Source organism: Carcharhinus amblyrhynchos, chromosome 19 (genome assembly GCF_965287045.1).
Source record: "Carcharhinus amblyrhynchos chromosome 19, sCarAmb.v2.hapA, whole genome shotgun sequence".
NCBI classification, from domain to species: domain Eukaryota; kingdom Metazoa; phylum Chordata; class Chondrichthyes; order Carcharhiniformes; family Carcharhinidae; genus Carcharhinus; species Carcharhinus amblyrhynchos.
The window spans coordinates 9,988,021-10,014,880 of record NC_137342.1 but is presented as its reverse complement, the minus strand read 5'-3'; the positions used below and the strand labels follow the sequence as shown (position 1 = coordinate 10,014,880).

General features: G+C 45.3%; 1 protein-coding gene across 4 annotated transcripts in view; it reads left to right on the top strand.

The window, feature by feature from the left end:
* Positions 1-26,860, top strand: part of LOC145355302 (phosphatidylinositol 3-kinase C2 domain-containing subunit gamma-like) — a 232,168-nt gene that overhangs the window by 86,472 nt on the left and 118,836 nt on the right. For all 4 annotated transcript variants that reach the window (XM_080207240.1, XM_080207237.1, XM_080207238.1 and 1 more), the window contains 6 exons: positions 6,339-6,375; positions 7,513-7,717; positions 9,459-9,584; positions 12,866-13,018; positions 15,414-15,480; positions 21,558-21,691. In XM_080207240.1, coding sequence (XP_080063366.1) covers positions 6,339-6,375; positions 7,513-7,717; positions 9,459-9,584; positions 12,866-13,018; positions 15,414-15,480; positions 21,558-21,691 — 722 coding nt within the window. The remainder of the gene's footprint in view (positions 1-6,338; positions 6,376-7,512; positions 7,718-9,458; positions 9,585-12,865; positions 13,019-15,413; positions 15,481-21,557; positions 21,692-26,860) is intronic.

Genomic DNA, 26,860 nt, shown 5'->3' with positions numbered 1-26,860 from the left:
AAGTCTGGCCTGGAGTTATGGTAGTAAATGGGGTAGTGTGGGCGGCACAGTGGTTAGCACCGCTGCCTCACAGTGCCAGGGGCCTGGGTTCAATTCCCAGCTTGGGTCACTGTTTGTGCAGAGTCTACACGTTCTCCCTGTGACTGTGTGAGTTTCCTTCAGGTGCTCCTGTTTCTCCCACTCTCCGAAAGACGTGTTGGTTAGGTGCTAAATTCTCCCATGTGTACCCGAACAGGCACTGTAGTATGGCAACCAGGAGATGTCAATGTAAGTCTACTTGTGACAATAATAAATGATCTTTTATTGTACACTTCATGACCAGTGGAAGTCGACAGCCGGAATTGGTCTAATGTATATAGCACTGTTTGAGAGCAATGCTGTATATAAAAACGCATCACCCAGTCCCCCGCCCTTTTGCCTCACTTCCAGCCCCTCCCCTCAACCCCCACAGAACCTTGCAACAATAGTGGAGGCCATTTGGCCCATCATGAGTGTGTCAGCTCTTTGAAATGAGTCTCAGAATCAAGCGCCCCCCACTTTCCCTAAAGGTTTGCAAAATCATTTCCTTTCTTCAGAAGAGTGTGTCCAATTCCCAGATGAGAGAAATAATTAGCAGCACATTGTTGACATTGGAATTGCCTGGAGGTGAGTGGAATGTAAGTCCGAGTACCTCTGCAGAGCTGAATGGGGTGTAAGGAAAAGTGAGAAACCTGTTCAGACAGTCGTTTGTGAACTTGTTTGTGAACTTGTTCGTGACGAAGCAAACCTTTCTTTCATTTGATTTTTTTTTTGTCAACTTCTCATGACCTCTAGTTTGTTATCTACGGGATTCCTTTGCCACAGTCAGCAACCTAACCAGATATAATTATCCCTCCAGTGCTGAGTTCGCCAACGCCAATGAGTTCCAGGAGATGTATCATTATTGTCTATTTCCCTCAATCTGTGTGAGTTGTCTGCAGGCGAACCTAATCCCTTGTGTAAGACCTACTGTAACAACACTAACTTGTATCGACGTAGCACTTTCAACGTGGTAACACATCCTAGTGGGTTATCAGACCAAACTTAACATTGAGTCACAGAAAGAGATATTCGGAAAGATGGCCAAAAGCAAACTGATCAATTTTAAGGAATACTTTAAGCAGAGAGAGTCAATGAAGTGAAATGGTTTGGGTCGGAAGTTAGTGACTGCACACTCAGTGGGCTGAGTGGCCTCCTTCTGCACTGTAGGGATTTTATAAAATTCCAGAGTTTAGGATGTAATCATGGAATCTCTACAGTGTAGAAGGAGGCCATTCGGCCCATCAAGCCCACACCAACTCTCCGACAGGGCATCTTACACAGGCCCACCACCTGCCCTATCCCCAGAACCCTCTCATTTACCCTGCTAATCCTCCTAACCTGGGGGAGGGCGATTTACCATGGCCAATCCACCTAACCTGCACATCTTTGGAGTGTGGGAAGAATCCAAAACACTCGGGGGAAACCCACGTCGACACAGGGGGACCGTGTAAATGCCACACAGTCGCCCAAGGCTGGAATTGAACCTGCTGTGAGCCAGCAGTGCACCGCTGTGCCACTCCAGCTGAGGGTAAGACTGTGAATAGTCGAGCAAAAGAAGTTAAGGATACACATTGTTTAACACACTTTAATATCTCAGACAAATTCTCTGGAAGAGAATGGTAGTGTGTGTTGTCTGTTATATTGCTACACTGATTCCCTAATCAGTTACCCTGACACCACTCGATGTCCTATGGAACTTTTTGTACAACTCCAGTTGCCTCTCATAAAGACACCTGCCAACAGCTTTTTCTGCTTGGTATATGAGTGGATATAATTTATATCATAAGACAAAGGAGCAGAATTAGGCCACTCGGCCCATCAAGTCTACTCTGCCATTCAATCGTGGTTGATATGACTCTCATCCCCATTCTCCTGTCTTTTCCCCATAATCCCTGACCCCCCCCCTTTATTAATCAAGAACCTATCTATCTCTGTCTTAAAGACACTCAATGACCCGGCCCCCACAGCCTTCTGTGGCAAAGAGTTCCACAGATTCACCACTCTCTGGCTGAAGAAATTCCTCCTCATTTCTGTTTTAAAGGATCATCCCTTTAGCCTGAGGCTGTGCTCTATGGTCCTCCTTTTTCCTACTAGTGGAAACATCCTCTCCACATCCACTCTATCCAGGCCTCGCAGTATCCTGTAAGTTTCAATAAGATCCTCCCTCATCCTTCTAAACTCCAGCGAGTACAGACCCAGAGTCCTCAACTGTTCCTTATATGACAAGCTCTTCATTCCAGGGATCATTTTTGTGAACCTCCTCTGGACCCTTTCCAAGGCCGGCACATCATTCCTTAGATACAGGGCCTAACACTGCTCACAATACTCCAAATAGGGTCTGACCAGAGTGTTATGCACCCTCAGAACTACATCCCTGCTCTTATATTCTAGTCCTCGCGACATGAATGCTAACATTGCATTTGCCTTCCTAAATGTCGACTGAACCTGCACATTAACCTGAAGAGAATCTTGAACAAGGACTCTCAAGTCTCTTTGTGTTTCTGATTTCCTAAGTATTTCCCCATTTTAGAAAATAGTCTCTGCCTCCATTCCTCTTTCCAAAGTGAATAACGTCACATTTTCCCACATAGTATTATGTCTGCCACTTCTTTGCCCACTCTCCTAACTGTCCAAGCCCTTCTGCAGCCCCCCTGTTTCCGCAGTACCACATGTCCCTTTGTATCATGCGCAAACTTCGCAACAGTGCCTTCAGTTCCTTCTCCCAAATCGTTAATGTATATTGTGAAAAGCTGTGGCACACCACTAGTCACCAGCTGCCATCCTGAAAAAGAGCCCTTTATCCCCACTCTCTGCCTTCTGCCAGTCAGCCAATCCTCTATCCATGCCAGGATCTTACCCTTGACCCCAGGGGCTCTTATTTAACAGTCTCCTATGCAGCACCTTATCGTCATTTGGAAATCTAACTAAGTCGTGTCCACTGGTTTTCCTTTATCTAATTTCCTTGTTCCCTCCTCAAAGAACTCTAAAGATCTGTTAGACATGACCTCCCCTTGATGAAGCCATGCTGACTCAGTCCTATTTTATCATGCACTTCCAAGCACACTATACGAGGTGCTATATCAATGCAAAACTTTTGAGCCATGCTGCCACAATTGAAGATCTATGGCTAGGATTCTCCAATCTTGTTCGCCCTACCGACACTGCCAGCAAGAATGGAGAACTTGGCGCTCAGCACAGTCGCAGCAGCGGGACTGGGGAACCATGAGCGAGGTGGGAGAATTCTGACCATTGTCTAGCCAATTGGAACCGAAATTTGTTCTTGAAAATCAAGTAAATGAGCAGCAGCGCTGCAATCTGCCTGAGGAACACATCATTAAGACGTGTTTTGATTGCACCTTCCCTTTCCAATACATCACTCTTTCACTAATCTTGTTAAAATAGTTCCATTATAAAAGGTTGTTTCCGTCACAGTAGAGAGCTCCAGTTGAGGAACTAACCCTGTCTTGGGTAAGGTGGCTGAATGGCCTCCTTTTGGGCTAAAGATTCTATGATTTCTTCCAAATTGAGATGCGAGAATCTAATTCATAAGTTGGCTGGGACAATATCAGTTAGAAAATGTGGCACCATTTTTTTTCATCTAATCTTGTTGCATTTTCTTTGGGGGAGAAAGAGCTCCCCATGTTTTGGCATCAGATTCTAAAATTCTCCACCATGGTTAAAATATAACATATATAATATTCTATGGTGGCCAACCATAGGGGGAGGTGATGGCCTAGTGGAATTATCACTAGATTATTAATCCAGAAACTCAGCTGATTTCTGTGGACCCGGGTTCGAATCCTGTTACGGCAGATAGAAATTGAATTTTTAAAAAATCTGGAATTAAGAATCTACTGATGACCCTGAAACGATTGTTGGAATCTGGTTCACTGATGTCCTTTTAGGGAAGGAAATCTGCCGTCCTTATCCTGTCTGGCCTACATGTGACTTCAGAGCTACAGCAATGTGGTTGACTCTCAACTGCCCTCCAAGGGCAACTGGGGATGGGCAATAAATGCTGGCCAGCCAGTGACACTCATGTCCCATAAATGAATTTAAAAAAAAATCCAAGGAATATTTTACTCTGAATTCCTGGGACAGGGCATCATCATCTGTGAGTTCCTTTTTGACCTCAAATTTGCCTTTGACCAAAGGTTTTGTAAACCTCCTGGTGTGAATGGTGTGCCTGGGCTGCTCCTGAATCCGGTTGAACAGGAGATATCATTCCATGCAGAGGGTGGGATTCTCCGATCTTGCCCGCACTCACCCAGCTGCAAGTGAGAACGGAGAATTTGGTTTTCCAGCTAAAGCTCCCTTCGTTTTCAGTGGCACCGGGGAATCCCAGCTGCGAATGAGGATGAAGTGTTTTAGCCGGGGGGATTTCCCCATCCCCTTCTGGTGAGTCTGGTGGCAGGCGGACATGGTGAATCTAACAATATCCAAACATTCAGAAACATGCGTAAAATCACTCTGCATTTGTCCCAATGGCAAGTTAATGGTGGGCCGATCCTCCCACTGACTGGTGGCGTAAATGCCATTGGCATCTCATGAATGTTCATTAAAACAGCTGCCTGCCAGCATCTCATCAGGCCTTCGCATCTTGCATCACCCCAGTGGGTAATTCCATTGGCATCAAACCCAATTGTTAAGGTGGGCCTCAGAGACTTCAGGGAGAGTGTAACCGCTTTCTGTCACACTGCTCCTGATGTGCTGTTCACCACTTTACCAAGGCAGACTGGTTCCTGACCTCCATCTCCATGCTGAGCTGGTCGTCATGGACAGCACCCGTGCTGCTGGACCCATCAACCCTCCTCCGTCACCATCTCAGCTCCGTACAGCACCTGGAACTGGGGAGTGTTGGGTTCTGCTTTCCCATGGTGCCACGCACCACTGTCCATCGAGACAGCACTGTGCTTACTGGGCGGGGCTTGGGCAGCACGGTAGCAAGCTGGTTAACACTGCTGCCTCAGTGACCCGGGTTCAATTCCGGCTGTGGGTGACTATGTGAGAAGTTTGCACATTCTCCCCGTGTCTGCTTGGCTTTCCTTCCCACAGTTCAAAGATGTGCAGGATAGGTTGATTGGCCGTGCTAAATTGCCCCATAGTATCGGAGGACTAGCAGGGTAAATACAAGTAAAGGGCTGGGATTGTGTCAGTGCAAACTCGATGGACCAAATGGTCTCCTTCTGCAATGTTAGGGATTCTCTGTTTCTAGATGAAGATTCCAGATGGGATGGGTAGAGGAGAAGTGGGCTCCGGGCTTCTCACAAGTGTGGGCTCAGGGGGCAGGGTATTTTAATCTAGGAAACAGGTTGTTTCTTGAGGCTGCTCGCCTTTTCCCTCTGGGTTGCTGACATTCTGCACAGTCTGGTGAAGATGAGTGGGCTGGAGGGAATGATGTGAGTGTACTGGACTGGGGTTTAAATATGGTGCCAGGACCTTCGAACCCACCAGCTGATGGCGTAGGCAGATGGACAAATCAACAGCTGTGCCAGCTAGTGACTCAGAGACGAATGTGTTTGTGTGTAAGGCTCTTAGCGCAGAATCTGGCATGGGATCCCATTATTCTGGGTGGCATGACAGGCAACACCACCTACCACCCACCAATCTCAAAATGGAAGAACTCCCCCCCCACACCCACAGTGTCACCAGGTCAAGAACTTGTTGGGTTAAATGCCAACTTGTATACGGGATGATTTCTGTGAATCACTGGAGACATTACTGCACTGATTCCTGCACGCAATTTTGTCTGAGCCTAAATGAACTTGACATTCCAAACAGCAGGAGAAACTGGTTGCAATGACAACGTTGGCTTTAGGTCCCCTCCTCCAGTGGACCAATCCCTGGTCTCCTGTCGAGAGATGACTACACAACGAGAAATCCCAACCTACTCTCTCCCCGACGGACAAAAGGTATTACTGGCCCACGAGATAAATATTAAACTATATTCTTTCATTTAATTCCACAGCTGATGTATCTGTTCATAAATATTGCATGCACTGGATATTCTCCATGAATTAGGCTTTTATTGTGTGAATAAATTCAGTGGCACAACATTTATCTTATTTTACTTTTGATGTATATCAGGAAATTTTCCATTAAAAAGTTGATAAACAGGTCAGTTAAGCGTGTGCAATCAGACATGATCTACAATGTTTGTATAAATTAATCTGTCTTCGATAGCAGTAGTAATTCCTAAAAATCTGGTTTTATTGCTTTATTACAGTCAGAGAAAAGTTTTCAGTAACTAACCAGTTGTTATTTTTCTCCACTTTCAGACTTCACCTCATACGGTTCAATTACCAGACAAGCAAGGTACAAATTTCTTTCATTTATTAATTCCCAGGATGTGGGCATTGCTGGCTAGACCAGCATTTATTGCCCATCCCAAATTGCCCTTGAGAAGGTGATGGTGAGCTGCCTTTTTACAACCTCTGCAGTCGATATGACGTAGGTGCGTCCACACGTCAGGAAGGGAGTTCCTGAATTTTGACCCAGCGTCAGTGAAGGAATGGCAATGCAAGTCAGAAAGGTGTGTGGCAAGGAGGGGATCTTGAAGGCGCTGATAGACTTGGGGTCCAATTCTCCCACCTTCTCGGATGGACCCTGGGAACCTAGATGTCCCGGTCAATGGGGTGTCGGTCAAAAATGGGGATTCCTGAATCTCGGGATTTCCCCACCTATCCCGCTGGCCCTCCTGGATCCTGCCCAGAGCATGTGCCAACCCAATAATTATGCAAGCCCGCTAATTTGAATGTCATTAGCGGGTTTGGCTGGTCATTCACCAGCCTCTGGTCATTCACCCAGCCTGCTAGTGGGAATGGCACCCCACGGGCTTTACACGTGCCACTCACAAGCAGGGTGGTAGCATGCTGGACAGTTTTTAAAAGGGAGGCAATGGCCAAGTGGTATTATCGCTCGACTATTAATCCAGAAACACAGCTAATGATCTGGGGACGCGGGTTCGAGTTCCACCATGCCAGGTGGTGGAATCTGAATTCAATAAAGAATATCTGGAATTAAGAATCTACTGATGAGCATGAAACCATTGTCGATTGTCAGAAAAAACCATCTGGTTCACTAATGTCCTTTAGGGAAGGAAATCTGCTGTCCTTACCTGGTCTGGCTGACATGTGACTCCAGAACCACCCTAATGGGATTGATTCTCAACTGCCCTCGGGTAACTAGGGATGGGTAATAAATGCTGGCCAGACAGCAGTGCCCATGTCTCATGAATGAATGAAATAAAGCCTGCTGTTCTTACCTGGTGTGACTATACGTGACTCCAGTCCTACACTAACCTGCTTAACTTTTAACTACCTGCTGAAATGGCCTAGTAAACCATTCAGTTGTATCAAATCCATATGGTAAGGATTGGGCAGGGAACACTGTCATGTCCAACACTGCTCGTATCCTGAGTATTAGTTTTTCAATGCTTTTTCTATATTCCAGGTTCACTGACTGGAGCAATCAACGCGCTGACTGCTGCGGTCTCCGAACTTGTACAGATCTACTGCAACAACTTTGACACTGACTACCAAGTTGCCCGTGTTGATGCCATAGAAACCCTACCAGTAACACAGGCGCAGATGCTAACCACACCTCTGAGCTTCAACATTTATGCTGTGCATGGAATCCCAAGTGCCTGGGCTAGAAGGTGAGCTGAATTGTCCATTGCCCCACAGTCCACAGTTTTAACCTTCATCCAGTTGGTGGTACTCTCTCCTCTGAATCAGAAGATCATGGGTTCAAGTCCCACGCCAGAGACTTGAGCATAGATTGATAGGATAATGTCACACTGGGGGGAGTGCCGCACTGCCAAAGGTGCACTCTCAGGTGGATGTAAGTGATCACATGGCACTGTCTGAAGGAAAGAAATGATTTATTCTCTAACTAACATTGGGGTCCGATTCACCGACCTCTTCGGATGGACCGTGGGAACCCAGATGTCCCGGTGAATTGGCTGTCCTGGATCTCAGGATTTCCCCACTTACCCTGCTGGCCCTGATCGGATCCTGCCCAGAACAGGATGTGTTTTCTGGTCATTATCACAGGGCTGATTGTGAGAGCTTGCTCTGTCCAAATTACAACCGTACTTCAAAAGGACATAAGAATTTCGTCATGCATTTGTGGTGACACAGTGGTTAGCACTGCTGCCTCACAGCGCCAAGGACCTGGGTTCGATTCCCAGCTTGGGTCAATGTCTGTGTGGAGCCTTCTTGCTCTCCCCATGTTTGCATGGGTTTCCTCCGGGTGCTCTGGTTTCCTCCCACAGTCTGAAAGACGTGATGATTAGGGGCATTAACCCAAACAAGCGGCAGACTGCGGCGACGAGGGGAGTTTCACAGTACCTTCTTTGCAGCGTTAATGTAAGCCTACTTGTGACTAATAAATAAACTTCACTTTTTTTTTTGAACAATCGCAGTTTAACCTCTTCGGAATGACTTGCTGTTACGATATCACAATTGACTTTTTCAGTATGATCTGATTATTTGTGGAAAAGTTAACTCAGAAAGTTAAAACTAAGAGAGGGGATTTTGCCTCTTCCTTCCTTTCTATTCAGAGCGAAAACACCATCAGACTTCCCATTATTTTCCATGTAATATATAACACTGCAGCACGGTGGTTAGCACTGCTGCCTCGCAGTACCAGTGACCCAGGTTCAGTTCTTGGTTTGTGTGGGTGGAGTTTGCACATTCTCCCCGTGTCTGCGAGGGTTTCCCCCACATGCTCCAGTTTCCTCCCACACTCCAAAGATGTGTAGATTAGGTGGATTAATCATGGTAAGTTGTCCCTTGGTGTTCTAAGAAGGGTAGATTAGGGGGATTAATAGGATAAATATGCAGGGGTTACGGGGGTAATGCAGGGGTTGGGCCTGCCCTGGATAAGATGCCTGAGATGCTCTGTCAGAGAGTCGGTGCAATCTCGATGGGCCAAAAGGTCTCCTTTCTGCACTGTTGGGATTCTATGGTTCGAAGAATGTGGCATCTAAGCAGTTAGCTTCTATTGCCTAAGTTAGGAACAAGTAGGAGGATATAATTGAAGAAACTCTCAAAGGAAGATATGTGATCAAGCTTAAGAGAAGGGAACAAATTATTTTTCCGGGAGCTCCAGATAAAATTACAGAAGCATCTGGCACAGATGCCTCCTTCTGCACTGTAGGGATTCTATGATTATTAATAAATACCTGTGCTTCAATGTGAAATGCTGCCAGTCCATTTTTGAACAATATAATTTTTAGTTCTATCAATCACAGCCTCGTGCTTGAAGCAGTGGTGGCTCTAATATTTCTCATCAGTAACCTAACCAATCTGAGAGTTATAGCTGCTTGTTGTGATCTTGTCGAAACGCAAATCCCCACAGTTGACTTTTTTCTTTGTTTCTTTCTCCCCGCGTAGTTACGAGAATTTGTTTGTGTCTTGTTCCTTAATCTACGGAGGTGAGGAATTGTGCCAACAGGCGAAGACAGCTGAAATTTCCATCACAAAGCCTTCCCTTTTCTTTGTGGCCAGGTGGAATCAGAGGTAAGTACCGCGTGTTGAAATAGTCATCATCAGATACTGCTAAACCTCCCTTCCTTTCGTTTCTGGTTGTAGTTAAAATAATTGAGATCGGCAGCAGTAGAAATTGTGGCAGAATCTTCCAAATCGGAGTCAGCATGATTCTATGAAGGGCAAGATGCGTTTGACTAATTTGCTTGAGTCCTTTGAAGGTATAACAAGTGGATAAAGGGAATCCTGTAGATGTAGTGTATCTGGATTCCCAGGAAGGTGTTTAATAACTTGGCGCACAGAAGGTAAATACTCAAGGTTAGGGGTAATTTGTTAGCTTAGTTAGAAGACTGGCTTACTGACAGAAAGCAGAGATTTGGGATAAATGGGTCTTTTTCTGGTTGGCAAGATGTAACATTTGTGGAGGGACATGCTGAAGCTTGGGGCAGCCGCCGCACAGACACAATGGGGAAAGGCCACACTGTAAAGCCTTTCAACCGAGGCAGACCGAGGGCCTGGTAACTGCAGAATACCCTCAGCCTGCGTAACTGTTTGCCAATCTGAAAAGTAACATCACACAGTAAAACCTGAGGCATGTATATTGTTTTAAGCAATGAAATGTAATGTCGTGTAATTAAGCATAATATTGTACTGGAAAAGTGATTCTTCTTTTGCACTGTTTATAATATTTCGATCTGTCATTTTGCAATAGTTTATTTGAGAGTTTTTTTTAATGAATGAAGTGGGCGGTGCAGTGGTTAGCACTGCTGCTTCACAGCTCCAGGGACCTGGGTTCGATTCCTGGCCTGGGTCACTGTCTGTGTGGAGTTTGCACATTCTCCTCGTGTCTGCGTGGGTTTTCTGCAGGTGCTCTGGTTTCCTCCCACAGTCCAAAGATGTACAGGCTCGGTTGATTGGCCGTGCTAAAATTGCACCTTAGTGTCCTGAGATGTGTCGGTTAGAGAGATGAGTGGGTAAAACATGTAGGGATATGGGAGTAGGGCCTGATTCGGATTGTGATCAGTGCAGACTCGATGGGCTAAATGGCTTCTTTCTGTACTGTAGGTATTCTATGATGAAGTATATTTTTGAAATATAAAAAATTTGGGTGCCACAAGGCTTTGGTCCTTGGGCCCCAACTGTTTACAATCTGCATTAATGACTTGGATACAGGGATAGAAGATACTATAGCCAAATTTGCAGATGGCACTAAAATACGAGGGATTGTGAGTTGCAATGAGGAAATACGAAATTTACATATGGACATAATAGGTTAGGTGAGTAGTCCAAAATATAACAGATGGGGTTTAACGTGGATAAGTGTGAGGTTATCCATTTTGGTCATAAAAATGGAAAGGCAACTTATTAATTAAATGGAGAGAAACTCCAGAGTGCTTTGGTGCAGAAGGATCATGAGTCGCAGGCAACTGATAAGCAGGTAGTGAGGAAAGCAAATGGAATTTTAGTATATATAGCTAAAGAAATAGAGTATAAAAGTAAGTAAGTATCATTGCAATTATACAAGGCATGGATGAGATTGAGTTCTGTGCACAGTTTTGGTCCCCCTATTTGACAAAGGCCAGAGTGGCATTGGAGGCAATTCAGAGGAGGTTCACGAGATTGATTCCAGAGATAAAAGGCTTGTCTTGTGAAGTAAGATTGAACAGTTTAGGCCTATACTTGCTAGAGTTTAGAAGAATAAGTGGAGATCTATCTGAAGTGTATGAGGTGATAAAAAGCATTTTTAAGTTTATTTATTAGTGTCACACGTAGGCTTACATTAACACTGCAATGAAGTTACTGTGTAAATCACCTTGTCGCCATACTCCGGCGCCTATTTGGGTACACTGAGGGAGAATTTAACACGGCCGATGCACCTAACCAGCACGTCTTTTGGACTGTGGGAGGAACCTGGAGCATCCGGAGGAAACCCACGCAGACACGGAGAGGTGGGGGAAACAGACACGCAGACTCCACACAGACAGTAACCTAACCCAGGAATCGAACCTGGGTCCCTCGTGCTGTGAGGCAGCAGTGCTAACCACTGTGCCACCACAACGTAGATGTGGAGAGGATCTTTCCTCTTGTAGAGCAATCTAGAACAAGAGGTCATAGTTTTGGGATAAGGAGTGGCAGATTTAAAACAGAGACGAGGAGAGATTACTTCTCCCAATGGGTTGTGAATCTGTGGAATTCACTACCCGAGAATGTAGATGCCAGAAGTAAAGTTTATTAATCACAAGTAAGGCATACATTAACACTGCAATGAAGTTACCATGTAATTCCCTAGTCGCCACACTCTGGCGCCTATTCGGGTCAATGCAACTAACCAGCATGTCTTTCAGAATGTGGGAGGAAACCAGAAAACCTGGAAGAAAGCCACACAGACATGGGGAGAACATGCAAACTCCATGCAGTCATCACCCAAGCCAGGAATTGAACCCTGGTTACTGGCGCTGTGAAGCAAGAGTGCTCACCAAATTGAGATTGAGTAAATTTAAAGGGGAGATAGATTGTTAATCAGTAATGGGTTGAAGGGTTGTGGACAATGAGTAAGGAAGTGGAGTCGAGGCTGAGATGAGATCAGTCATGATCGCATTGAATGGTGGAGTAGGTTTGAGGGGCTGAATTGCCTACTCCTGCTCCTATTTCTTATATTCTTATCAAGAAATAAATGATTGCTCAAGTTTCATGTTGTGCTGTGATGTGTAGAGATTCAAATCTGGTTTGGATCGTGACTCTGTGCTGCATTAAAACTGAGTTTGGTGGATTGTGACTTAAATTCTGGTTTAACAGACTTTAGATTACTCATTGGAATTTTATCACAAGTTGTACTTTGGGGTGAATTGTGATTAGGAGAAACCACGTTAAATATTTTAGTTTCCTGATGCATGAAAGGAAGATAAATTATAAGCAGCTCACAAATCCTATCGCATGCCACGCAGAATACAGTAGACCTGTTAGGTAGGTGCTTGTTGCCAGCATTGACACAGTGGGCTGAAGGGCCTCTTTCTTTGCTGTAAACCTCTATGATTTTGGGCAATGTCCATCAGCTGACGCAATTGTGAAGACCAGTAATGCATTGGGTCAGAATCCCAAAGTATGGAACAGCCTCTGAGGGAGAACTTTCACCAAGGAACAGTTCAAGGTGACCACTCACCATCAACTTCTCCAGGGCATCTGGGGATGGGTGAAACATTCTGGCCTTACCAGAGATGCCCATATCCTGAGAATTAAGTCTGACGGAGAGAAAGAAGAACTGCTTTTTTTGTGTGTGTGTGTGTGGACTAAACAATCTGCTGTTTCCATTTCAGAATAAACATGCCTATTGAAATTGCACAATTGCCCTGTGAGGTGTTGCTCAACTTGACATTGCACGGATCCCGCATCACTGCTGATGCCACCAGGAACTCCAGGAATACCAAAAGCCTAGCAAGTGTCTCCATGCCTCTCTACAGCTCCAAACGGTAAGTTCACAAACGCAGAATCCAGCCAGCCTCACTCGAGGTGACGTGGAGTGTTGGTGATTGCTTAGACGTTTCAGTTGGAGGCACTGGACATCACGCCAAGCCTCCTCCCCTTCAGAAGCCCCATTTCACTTTTTCACAAGACATTATTAGAGGTCGGAGAATTATCTATAGCACGCTATCAGAAACTTGTCCGTTTCTATAGCAACACACAGCCCCTTCCACATCCTGCTGAGATTTTTCCGTTTTTAACATTCTGATGGTGGATATATATTTTTTTTCCCCATTAATTTTCTCCGTGTAGTGGATTATTTTTGTGTTGGAAAATAAAATATTTTGACAGATTCGGTTGTGTACCGATATCACAGATCGGGTACAGATTCTCTGCTGCAAAGACTTGCCTTGATGTCAGGATAATTACTCCACGCTCCTTGCTTCCTAATCCCTCACATTTACATGTTATAAATCTCACTGTTTCCTGCAGTCTGCTGTTCCCTTTACGATGTACTCCGCACCATAGAGTCCCCACTGTGCAGGAAGAAGCCACTCAGCCCATTGAGTCTGCACCGACTCACTGACAAAGCATCCCATCCAGATCCCCCTCTCCACTTATCCCTGGAACCCTGTGTGTTTACCGTGGCAAACCCGTCTAACCTACACATCTTTGGAAACTAAGGGGCAGTTTAGCACGGCCAAACCGCACCTTTCGACTGTGGGAGGAAACCGGAGCACCTGGAGGCACTCCACGCAGGTACAGGGAGAATGTGTGAAACACAGACAGTCACCCAAGGCTGGAATCAAACCCAGATCCCTAACGGCAGCACTAACCACTGATACAATTTACAGAAGAGGAAGCAAAGAAATATTCCACGGTGTTTGCACGGTATCTAGAAAGACTCCACGTTTTAGGACAGATTATATAAATCACTGAATCGGAAAACACAGGAGGACACTCAGCCCATCATGCTTATGCCAGCCCTTTGAAAGAGTTGACCAATTCGTCCCAACCTGCCCTGTTGATTTCCCCACAGCCGGACAACTTGTCCTTTTTCACCTGTCCGGCCGATTGAGTTCTGAACTGTTGTTACTATTGAAGCTGTTTCCACCGACAGTCAGGTGATAAACTTCTCAATACTGCTCCTGCCAACAATCGCCAGAACTGCCTGTGCCAACTGGATATCTGGCTGGCAGACAGCACTGGGGGGGCAGGAACCGCTTTGGGGAAATTGCCCAGCAAAATGAAAAACAAGGCAAGCACTCCAGGACAAACTCGGAGAGGTTACACTCCAGATCAAAGCCTCCAGACATGAGTCAGTTTATCTCACACTCCCACCCCCACCCAACCCCCATTAATTTAATCCATGCTGGGGATTATTTTTGAGTTGTGAAATGAAATATTTTGACACATTTGGTTGTGTACCGACATCACAGACCGAGTGCAGCTTCTCTGCTGCAAAGATTTGCCTTGATGTCTGGATAATTACTCCATGCTCCTTGCTTCCTAATCCCTCACATTTATTTGTTATAAATCTCACTGTTTCTTGCAGTCTGCTGTTCCCTTTTCGATGTACTCCACACCATAGAGTCCCCACAGTGCAGGAAGAAGCCACTCAGCCCATCGAGTCTGCACCGACTCACTGACAAAGCATCCCATCCAGTCCCCCCACCACCTATCCCTGTAACCCTGTGCATGTACCGTAGCAAACCCATCTAACCTACACATCTTTGGACACTACGGGGCAATTTAACACGGCCAATCCACATCTTTAGACGGTGGGAGGAAACCGGAGCACCCGGAGGCACTCCATTTCAGACACGGGAGGAAAGTGTGTAACACAGACGGTCGCCCAAGGCTGGAATCGAATCCAGATCCCGGGCAGTGAGGCAGCAGCGCTAACCACTGCGCCACTCATATTCTGATACAATTCACAGGGAGGAAACAAAGAAATATTCCACGGTGTTTGCGTGGCATGTGGAAAGACTTTAGGACAAGTACATAAATCACTGAATCGGAAAACACAGGAGGACACTCAGCCCATCATGCTTCTGCCAGCCCTTTGAAAGAGGTGATCAATTAGTCCCAACCTGCCCTGTTGTTTTTCCCCACAGCAAGACAACTTTTCCCTTTTCACCCATACGGCCGATTCAGTTCTGGACTGCTGTTACTATTGGAGCTGTTTCCACTGACAGTCAGGTGGCAAAATCCTTCTCTGACTCGTTCTCGCGAGGCAGCACTCCTCACTGAAACTGTCCTTGTGTGGCTGAGCAGAAACCCTTACAACAGGTGAATGGTCTCAGTTTAGACAGTGTGGAACAGCTCCAGAAATCTACAACAATAAAATGCAGCGGTCACTTAATGAGTGTAACTAATGACATGTTCCTCATTGTGAAACAGAGCGTTGGCCCAAAGTTCAAAACTACTGTGTCTTGACACCGACCAAGCAGACAACCTGATCCTGCAGGTGAGTAATGTTGAACTTCCACTGATTTCTGCAACAAACACAATAAAAGATCAAGCTGGAACAACGCCAGATAAAGCAATGTAACCCATTGCCAGGCTGCCAGAGTCGAAAAGGACAATATCGTAATGGTGTCGTGAAAGCTTCCTTTGTATTCTTAATGATTGCACCTGAGAGAAATGGGCAGGGTGCAAGTGCATATCAACAATTAAATTTATGGTTTATTTGGGCTGTCTGAAAGTTTTGAATTGTTGAAGATACTTCCTGCAGTGATTAGCTAACCAGCTATCAGCTTTATGAGTAAGAAGCCGTATCTTTGTACACCCGATGATGAGGTAATTGAATATTGAACTGGCATAACAATTCATTTTCATCGAGGGAGACAATGAATTAAATCTAAGATTATCCGCAGTGCTGACAGGTTCTGCACATTGTAGAACGTACCGTACTCCAATTTTCAGAAAGCTTTTAATAAGGTGCCAACTCGAATGTTATTGTGGAAAGTACAAGCTTGTGGTATAGGGGGTTACGCATTGGCATGGGTAGAAGATTGGCAAGCTGACCAGGAAATAGACAAGACAACAATGGGTCATTTTCTGGTTGGCAAGGTGGAATGGGAGGTGTGGCACAGGGATCAGTGCCTCAACTTTTTACGATTTATATAAATGAATTGGATATAGGTGTAAATTTGCTGATGATACAAAGATGAGATGGGGAAGTAAGTTATGAAGAGGACACAAGGAAGCTACAAAAGGAAGTTAAGTGAGGGACAAAGATCTGACAAATGTGATGTTGTTCGTTTTGGCAGGAAGAATAAAGAAGAAACATTTTGCTTAAATCATGAGATTTCAGAGTCATACATTGCAGAAAAGCAATTGGCCCATCGAGACTGAACCAATAATAAGTATCACTAAAGTCACGCTAATCCCATTTTCCAGCACTTGTCCCATATCCTTGAACATTATGATTTTTCAAATGCTCACCCAAATATTTTTTAATGGTTGTAAGGTTTGCAGCCTCCACTACCTTCCCAGGCGGTGCACACCAGATTCCCACTGCCTACTGAGTGAAAAAGTATTTTCTCAAATCCCCCCCTGAATCTCCCGCCCCTTAGCCTGAAACTATGTAACTGACCGCTCAACTAAGGAGAAGAACTGCTTCTTTCTCACCCTGTCCATACTCCTCAGCCTTCTCTGCTCCAAATAAAATAATCCAAGCCTATCTAGTCACTCTTTATAGCTCAAATGCTCCATCCCAGGCAACATCCTGGTGAACCTCCTCTGTGCTATCACATCCTTCCTGTAGTGAGATGACCAGAGCTGCACACAATGCTCCAGCTGTGGCCGAACCAACACACTGTACAGCTCCAACATTACCTCCTTGCTCTTATACTCTGTACCACGACTGGTGAAAGCGAATGTCCCATATGCCTTCTTAACTATCCTATTCACGTGCTCTGCCAACTTCAGGGATCTGTGAATAATTATCTCAAGATCCCTTTGTTCCTTTGAGCTTCCCAGTGTCCTGCCATTCATTAAATGCCCCGTTGTCTTAGTTATTCTTCCGAAGTGCATCACCTTACACTTATCAGGGTTAAAAATCATCCACCACTGCCCTGTCCTTCTGACCAACCCATCTATATTCCTGTAATGTACAAGCATCTACCTTGCTAATAACCACTCTACCAAACTAGGTATCTTCTCCAAACTTGCTTACCATTCCCCCACATTTTCATCTATATCGTTTATGTATGGAACAAACAGTAAGGGTTCCAGTACAGTCCTTGTGGTACACTGCTGGACATGAGCATCCGGTCACTCAAACGGTCTTCTACCACTCCCACTGAGTCCTATTACTGATCCATCTCACCAAGTTTCCCTGAATTCCACGTGCTTTAACCTTCTCAATCAGTCTCCCATGTGCGACCTTGTCAAAAGCTTTGCTAAAATCCATATAAACGATATCAACTGAACTTCCCTCATCCGCACACTTGGTCACATTTTTGAAAAATTCTAAAAAATTTGTTCGGCATGACTTCCCTCTGACAAAGCCATGCTGACTCTTCCTAATTAACCCACAGCTGCCCAAGTAGATAGTAATTCTCTCCTTCAAGATTTTCTCCAATAGTTTTCCGACCACTGACATGAGACTCATCAGTCTCTAATTTCCTGGTTCATCTCTACCGCTCATCTTGAAAAGTGGAACCACATTAGCCATCTCCCCCTACCCCCCTCCCACCTCCGTGGCAAGATGCGGAGAGGCCTGGATGCTATGGTGTATAAATGCCAGAAGATTAGTAAACAGGTACAGAAAGTAACTGGAAAAGCTAATAGAATGTTATTGTTTATTGTGAGGGCAATTGAATAGACAAGTAGAGAGATTGGGCTTCAATTTTGTAGGGCATTGGTGAGGTCACATCTGGAGTACTGTATAAAATATTGGAATCCTTATTGAAGGAAGGATGTAAAAGTGTTGGTAGCAGGTTCTAATATTTGGAATGGGCAGATTGTCTTATGATGGAAAGTTGGACAGACTAGGCTTATATCCACTGGAGTTCAGAAGAGTTTTCTACCTTGATACATGGCCCATGTGATTCACAAAGCCTTGAAGAGGGTTTTGTGAGGACAAGGGTCTAAGATATCGTGAGAACTCACAGATAAGGTCAGCCTGCCAGGATATGGAAAGAGAGAGCACCCAAAATGTTTCTGTGCTACATGCTCTGACTGAAAAGACCAAATTCAAGAGCAGTTAAAACAAGGCTGGAAGATTCACCTAACTTGTGTGACAGTAAAAATCTCTGAGTTAAAAAAGAAGCCACACTGTAAAAGACAGTTCTGAGATTAAAAGTTCCCAGGCTGAGAGAGAAAAAGAACATAATTAAATCCTCAGGAGCTAAGTATCGTGTTGGAGTAGGTCCGCAAGAATTGAAAGTCTACTTAAAGTACAACATAAAGTCTATCTTTAAATTGTGTTTTTGGATATGCAAAATTGGAAAGGGGAATGTTCGTAGAATCCATAGAATTCCTACAGTGCAAACAAAGGCCATTTGGCGCATTGAGTCTGCCTCGATTCTCTGGAAGAGATCCCACCTCGGCCCTCCCCACCACCTTGTGTAACCCACACATTTATCATAGCTCATCCACCTAACTTACACATCTCTGGACGCGAAAGGGCAATTCAGTATGGCCAACCCACCTAACCTGCACAACTCTGGATTATGGGTGGTAACCAGAACACTCAGAGGAAACAGGGAGAATGTATAAACTCTACATAGACAGTCACCCGAGGCTAGAATGGAACCTGCGTCCCTAGTGCTGTGAGGCAACAGTGCCATGACACTCTGTTTTGTGGTTTAAGGTATAAATGCCTACAAAGATAGAATTTAATCAATGGTGTGGTGAGTCCTTTGTTACAGTAAAAGTCTGAAAACATGAAATCTTGCTGTCTAATGCTTTCATCTATGAAGTTTGAATCTCTTTTTGAAAGTTATCTGTCTCTAAGGAAATAATAACAATTGTCCGCCTACGGTAAAGGCTTGAGCGTGAAACTAGGGAAATTGGGTACAAAACTCTAGGATAGATTACAGTCAGGAGAACCATGCCCAACAGGGAGTCAGTGCCCACACAAATTGCAGTCAAAATTGGCAGAGAAAATAAATATTATTTTAGTGCCTTGGCTGATGAAAGATTGAACGGTTTTGTGGCCAGGGACCAAAATCAATCAATTAGGGAACAGATGAAATGCAAACCTTAATGAGGGAAATCAGCTGGGAGAAAATGTGGATCTTTCTGTAGTTCACTTTCCATTCACCTGAAGACGCCATCCTTTATTCCTGTTTGCAAAACAAATCAAGCTCTTGGCTATGTGCCCAACATTTGGTGAGCTATATAAGCAGAAGAAAACTTTTCAGTAAATAGACATTTTCTTTTGGTTTTTCATATACATCACTGATCAAATTGTAAATGTCATAATACGTATGAGGTCGTTATGAAAGTGGTTCCAGATGAAGTCACGTTCAGTGCTTACCGCAACAGTGCAGGGGGTGAATGGGAGGCAGTGGCATAGTGGTATTGTCACTGGACTAGAATCCAGACACTCAGGGTATTTACCTGGGGACCCGGGTTTGAATCCCACCATGGCAGATGGTGAAATTAGAATTCAGTGAAAATATGGAGTTGAAGGTCTAATGATGACCCTGAAACAATGGTTGAGTGTTGTAAAAAAAAAAATTAATCTGGTTTACTAATGCCCTTTAGAGAAGGAATTCTGCCATCCTTGCCTGATCTGACTCCGGATCCACAGCAATGTTGTTGACTCTCAAAATGCCCTCTGGAATGGAGGGCAATTAGGGATTGGCAATAAATACTGGCCCACCCAACGAGGCCCACATCCCGTAAAATCAGAACAAATTCTACATTAATATTTCACTGGAAGAGGAGGTGTAAACTTTTACTTTTAATGAAGTGTCAGCAGCGTAAGGAAAGATTACAGTTGGAATCTTGGGCCCTCCCCTGTGCTGAGAAGAAGCATTTACTCAGAAGGCCAGTTAGGATCTCGTCACCTCCCCACTGCCACCCCAATTAAGTCCCAATTAACTCTTTTGTTGTTAACCAGCTAAACTAAATTCAACAAACTGAGGGACAGCATAAACAAAAACAAATTAGAAGTGAAACTGGGGTGCCGACCGAGCATGGAAGGCCTCACTAGTGCCCGTAGACACCTCCCTCTCCAGGGATACCCAGTCACAAATATATCCGCACTAGAGGAACAGACAGTCAGGTTGGACCACCCACTTGATTGCCCGTAGCCTGGACCTGTTTACGGCAAGCCCATTAAGTTCACGATGGGATGGGCCACTATCAATTGAGGTCCTCAAGTGGACAATCAGTGCTCAATGAAGGGCCTCGTCCCTCTACTGTTGGTATTAACCGGCAGGGGGTGGGGGAACCCCCACGTGAGGAGCATAACAAACAACCTGTGGGGTTCCTCATTCACAGGCACTCAGTGCCCGGATCGAGGGACCTGGCATTTAGAAGGGGAGCTGCTGAGAGTCACCCCCTGCCTTAGCCAAGCTGACCACCCCTCCCCTGCCATTCACCCGACAACCCCCCCCCCCCCCCCCCCCCGCCATTCACCCCTCCCCCGCCAGGCACCCCTCACCATCACCAATCACCCCCAGAATTCGCATTTGGGATCCTTGTTGATTCTGAGCATTGGGTGGGTGTCATATTGGCAACAGCCACCTCCTTTTCGATAGAGGGCGATGGTGTTTGATTGGCTGCTTTTAGCGGACAGGTCTTGAAACGCGGGAAGCCTTGATACTGGCCAGCCAAGTGCCTGAGTGAAAAAAGATATGGTGGATCTTCCCTGGGACTCCAGTCACCTCCACAAGATCCAGCCCTCGAGCCCCTTCTTTGTAATTCTTTCAAACTCGGCAGGTGGATTTAGCAGTGGGGTACAGAATGATGTAAGACGTAGACAATGTACCCATGGGTCGATTGTCTTTGATTCGCCAATCAATGGAAACAAGTGTTTGCAATCTTATGTGAAGCCTGAGACTGGCGATGATTCGAGGGAATATTTCAACGTGCAGAGTTGGCAGAGTGTGGAATGAACGATGTGAAGCTGATTAAAGCATTCAGAATGATCCCGGATAATGACTTAAAAGCAGAATTAAGAGCACAGGACAGGCAGAAAATTGAGATAAGTCTCGGGGATAAGGAGCAAGCAAAAGAAACTGAAAACTCGGCCCCACTAAGATCCTAAATGCAGATTGGGGAAGGAGGCAAATGGCCATCTTCCTGTTCTTTGATTTCTTTGTTACTGTAATCTGGGGATTATAAATAAAATTTGCATTTCTACTTCACATTATTATGACAAAGCATATTAAAGTGCTTCACGCAGTGGATTACTTGGAAATACAGTTATGTGCATTTTAGCTCGATGAAATGTTTGTTTGGTTGCTCCTTATTATTGAGTGCAACAATATAATGGCAATGAATTTCATCACCATTTCTTGCCACTGTGGTAAAGCGTGTGCCCCGAATGTTAAAATATAACTCGTATCATTTCAAATGCAGATAGATTTCCCGGCCTCTCCCTTGGTCAAGTTTGTACGACCTGCTTCTGCAGCCAACTACTCATGTTTCACTGATATAGATGAAGTGTCCAGAAGACAGATTACCTACATACAGCAGAAACATTCCCTGCTTCTGTAAGTATTGTGTGTGCTGCACATGTGTGTATTTGCTGCACGTGTGTTGTGTGTGTGTGTGTGTTGCATGTGTGCGTGCTGCATATGTGTGCTGCGTGTGTGTGTGTGCTGCACGCATGTGCATCTGCTACATGCATGTGTGTTGCTGCACAGAGTGTGTGTGTGTGTGTGTGTGTGTGCACGTGTGTGCACTGGGTGCCCATGTCTGTGTGCGTATCTGAGTGAAGCATTGCGTTAGCCATGTCCTTGGAAACTGATCTTCATATGTCTCACCCTCGTTCCTTCAAAGAGCTGGCAGTAGCACAAAAGCCCCAAAGTACCTCCTTCTGTGCTCTGTGATTCAATACATTATTCAAATTGCTTAATACCTAAGGGCTAGTCTGTGTCATTTGTGACCAGCTGTGTGTATTTATCGCAGACAAAATGAATAGAATTGTATTTGAAACTGTGGCTGACTCGACAGGTGCAGGGGACACAGTGGAGATAGTTTGTGTGGATTCTCAGAAGGTATTCACTTTGGCATCTCACTGTAAGCCTGTTTTGTAAGAAAGAATGAGCAAAACGTTTGTGTCCGTGGCTCCCAGTGACACTTCAATGGCATTGCTGGCTTCTGATGAGGCGGGGGAGGGCCAGATTGCAATGCCAGTCCTCACCCGTGAGACCTCTCCAATGTTCCCCAAGGATACGAATGCAGCAAGATGGGTCTTGCAGTATTGTATTTAAGAAGCAAGGCACTCTGGTTACCGATAAGTTACACCTTCAGGATGTTTTCCATTGCTGTGTCCTTTACTCCGAGTGGTTTTATAGGTGCTTTTGTTGAGCGTCTGTGTTTGCTGGAGACTGAAGCCACAACCTAGCAGGAATGGCAAAGAAGTAGATGTGCTGTGCAGACCAAACCTGCAATGCATGGAGGCAGCATTCGCAACGCCTCTGGCTCTGCAACATGGCAACAAGGATAGAGCCATGGCTGTCAAGTGGATAACCTCGGTAACATACCTCTACCCAAGTTAGAGCTCCTTGATAGTGTCAGAAGGCTGCCTCCCAGGCCAGCCAATGTGTCCAGGGTCTGACGATCCATTCCCATTCATATCATTTCCCTTCTCAATTGATGTGAGGGAGGGCTGCTCGATAGAAGTATTAGGTTCCAATAACTGGCGACCATGAACTAACAATAGCATATATAGATTGACAGTAATTGAGCAGTTATACATGGTGTGTCTCTGTCCACACTCCGGGAAAATTCCCATGCTTCCGACAAGCCACCCCTTTTGTACCTGCATCATCCCAACATCCACGTGACCACCCGGCCTACACTTGCCCCATTAACATTGGGACAGTTGATAGCACTGAGCTGGTAACAGTGTAAGAGAACGGTTACAAAGTCGAAACTACTTACACATATAAAGTTAATCAGGGCTAACAGTGCCTAACTATATACAAAAAGCAATGTACTGATCGGGCTGCTGCAGCAGGTGCGTTGTCCAACATTCTCCCTGCCCTTTTAAAACAAAATCTATTCAAAAAAAAACAAAGAAAATTACAGCACAGGAACAGGCCCTTCGGCCCTCCAAGCCTGCACCGACCATGCTGCCAAACTGAACTAAAACCTTCTACGCTTCCGGGAACCATATCCCTCTATTCCCATCTCATTCATGTACTTGTCAAGACGACCCTTAAAAGTTACTACCGTATCCGCTTCCACTACCTCCCCCGGCAACAAGTTCCAGGCACCCACCTCTCCCTGTGTAAAAAAAAAAATCTGCCTCTTTTAAAACTTGCCCCTTGCATCTTAAACCTGTGCCCCTTAGTAATTGACTCTTCCACCTTTGGATGAAGCTTCTGACTATCCACTCTGTCCATGCCTCTCTCAACCCTGTAGACTTCTATCAGGTCTCCCCTCAACCTCCGTCGCTTATTGTCCTTTTCTCTTGAACTTTGAGTTTGGTTGGCTCAGTGCCCTGAGCATGTGATTGTACCAGTTGGCTGTGTTGAGATGCTTTTGTTTTTGTGTCTTCAGTGTGATTGGTGTTAGGTGTCCTTGTGGTGTACCATGAGGCTGCAGGGCTTGCTGCATTGGCCTTTAGAGGGGCATCCATTTCCATTAGTGTAGGCGGACCTGGATGCAGGCTGGATACTGGAGTGCAGTGTTGGTTGATGATGGTTGTTCAGGTACCAGCAGTAGGTGATGCTGGTTCCATCTGTCCTGAGCACCATCCAAGAGGAGACCACACAGCTATTCGGTTGTGGAGCCTGACTGTGTACCAGCACCAATTTGTTTTGGCCACATGTGGTCCGGATCCTGACCATTTCACCAGGTTCAAAATATGCGAGATGTTTGGTTACATTACATCTTTCACTTACGTCACTGCATTACAGAGGGATCTGGACGTCCTGGTACGTAAATCACAAAAGTTTGGAACGCAGGATCACATCAAGTGATTAGAAAGGCAAATGGAATTTTGCTTAGTGCAAGGGGAATGGTTATCCAAGTAGGGAAGTTTTGCTACCATTTTTTGGGATATTGGTGGCACCACATTTGGGGAATTGTGTACAGTTCTGGCCTTCACATTTCAAAAATGATATCATTGCATTAAAAGCTTCAAATGTTCACTTGAATGAATCCTGGTCTGAACAGGTTGTCTAATGAGGAAAGGTAGAACAGACTGGGCCTGTATCCATTGGAGTTTATCCATCTGAGAGGTGATCTTACAGAAACATACGATCCTACAGGACTTGACAGGGGGATGCTGAACGAATGCTTCCCCTTGTGCAACAGGCTGGAACTCGGAGACACAGCTTAAAGGAAGCATCTCCCATTTAAGATAGAGATTAGGGGATTTCATTTTCTCTGGGAACTGTTAGTCTGTGTAGTTCTCTTGTCCAGGGAGCAGTGGTGTCTCGGCCATTGAATACTTTTAAGCCTGAATTGGATAAATTTGACAAGGGAGATGGGGGTGAAAAGGAAAGCAGAGGCCATGGTCTTATCCAATGGTGGGACAGGCTCGAGGGGCTGAATGGCCTGCTCCCAGTTTGTTTAGCCATATGGAATGAAATTGCAGAAAGGAGCTGACCTCCATTTATCTGCTGATCGATTCACTGTTGTTATGGAAATGAGACATGAGATTAGCAAGATCCCTAATTTGTCTTGAATTATCTGATGTGTTGTAATTGGAATTGGGCCATTGAATTAGCCTCAGTGCCCTGCTGTTTATGGGGTAGAAACTCCAGCCAGGAGTTTTGTTTTGTTTCCGATTGCACTGCTGAAGGTCATTTTTTTTTCCCTTTTTTTTAACATGGTGTTTTGTATAGCATCACAATACAATATATAATAGCAGTGTTATCCCACCCTTGCCTGCCTGACTGAGACCAGTGTGCACAATACAGATTCATTGTCAGCTGCCTCAAATGGTTGAAATCCAAGAAGGAAGTGACACTGACATCACTCAGTATGCTTAACACCTTCACAGGAACATATCAAAGAATCCGTCTCAGTCTCAATCTCAAGAAGATTCAAGTCTTTTACCGACCCGACCCAGGGCAAGATCCACTGTCTCCCTCCATCAGGATCAATGGAGAAACCCTCCTTAACGTGGAACATTTCCCCGACCTCAATGCAGAGATCCAACATCATATCCAATCCTGTAAGCGTTGCCTTCGGATGAGAGTTTTCAACAACTGGGACATTCGTGCTGACACCGAGATCCTCAGGTACAAGGCAGTCATCCTCCGAACGGGTGGCATGGTGGCACAGTGGTTAGCACTGCTGCCTCACAGCTCCGGGGACACCAGTTTGATTGCCAGCTTGGGTCACTGTCTGTACAGAATCAGTACGTTCCTCCGGGTGCTCCAGTTTCTTCCCACAGTCTGAAAGACATGCTGGTTAGGTACGTTGGCCATGCTAAATTCTCCCTCGGTGTACCCGAACAGACACCGGAGTGTGGCGACTAAGGGCTTTTCACAGTAACTTCACTGCAGTGTTAATGTGAGCCTACTTGTGACACTAATAAATAAACATAAAACTTCGAACCGCTTCTTTATGGCTCAGACACTTGGACCATGTACAGACGCCACCCCAAGGCCTAGAAAGGTATCATCAATGCTGTCTGAGATGGATTCTCAGCATCAGCTGGGAGGGCTAGCGTACTAATATCAGCCTCCTTAAAGGAGCCGAGAGCACCAGCATTGAGGCCATGATCACCTTAAACCAACTCCCTTGGGCCGGGTGTACTTCAGATGTCAGAGTCCCAACGGCCAAAGCAAATCATCTTCTCCCCGCTCAAGGAAAGCTCCCAAAGAAGAGGAGGACAAAGAAAGTGCTTCAAAAACACTTTGAAGACTTACCTCAAGAAATGCAACATACATGGACTACATGGAGTAGGTTCCTCCAAGTAGAGACCTACTTGGAGGAACCTGCAGGTTGAAGGGATCCAGTTCTTCACAGACTCCTGATGGCAAGAGGAGGCCCAGAAAAGGAATACCAATGATCTAGGATCCAAAGACCGAACCCACCTCCTGGAAACACCTGCCAAGTGTGCGGTCGGAGATGTCACTCTAGAATTGGGCTCATCAGATGTGCAAGGACCCACAGAACCCATGAGCAGTGACACGGAGTTTCATGGTGGGTAATCGTTAGCGAGCGATCGCTGAAGAAGATAACACAATATAATGTTATCCCATCCCGACAGAGATCAGCGTACGGATTGATCCTGACCTGCTTGGCCCTGTATGTTAATCTGCGGAGAGATGAAATGATTTGAATTTTAATTTCATCACAAGTTTTTTTTTTGAATCAATATCATGATGTTCTAAGATGAATGGAACAGGCTCTGTTTGGATAAGCCCTACCCAGCACAATGTTTCTGAACACAATTTATCTCACTGATCAGTGTTGGAATCCAATCCTCGCACTTTCTCAAGTTTATTAAGGGACAATGCTTGATGAGAGATTTTGATCAGATATCCAGAGGGCGGAATACCTCAGACACACAAGTGCTTTAGCAATTTGATATCAATTGAGATTGTCTTGGTAATTCACATGGAGGATGATGGAGATTTAAAGCGCAGGAATCTTGGAAAGAATAGGTCATACTCGAACAGTGTAGACTGGCCCCAGATCAGTGCTGAGCTACATTGTCAGAGAATGTTTGGAGTTGCGTCATGTCTGACTTT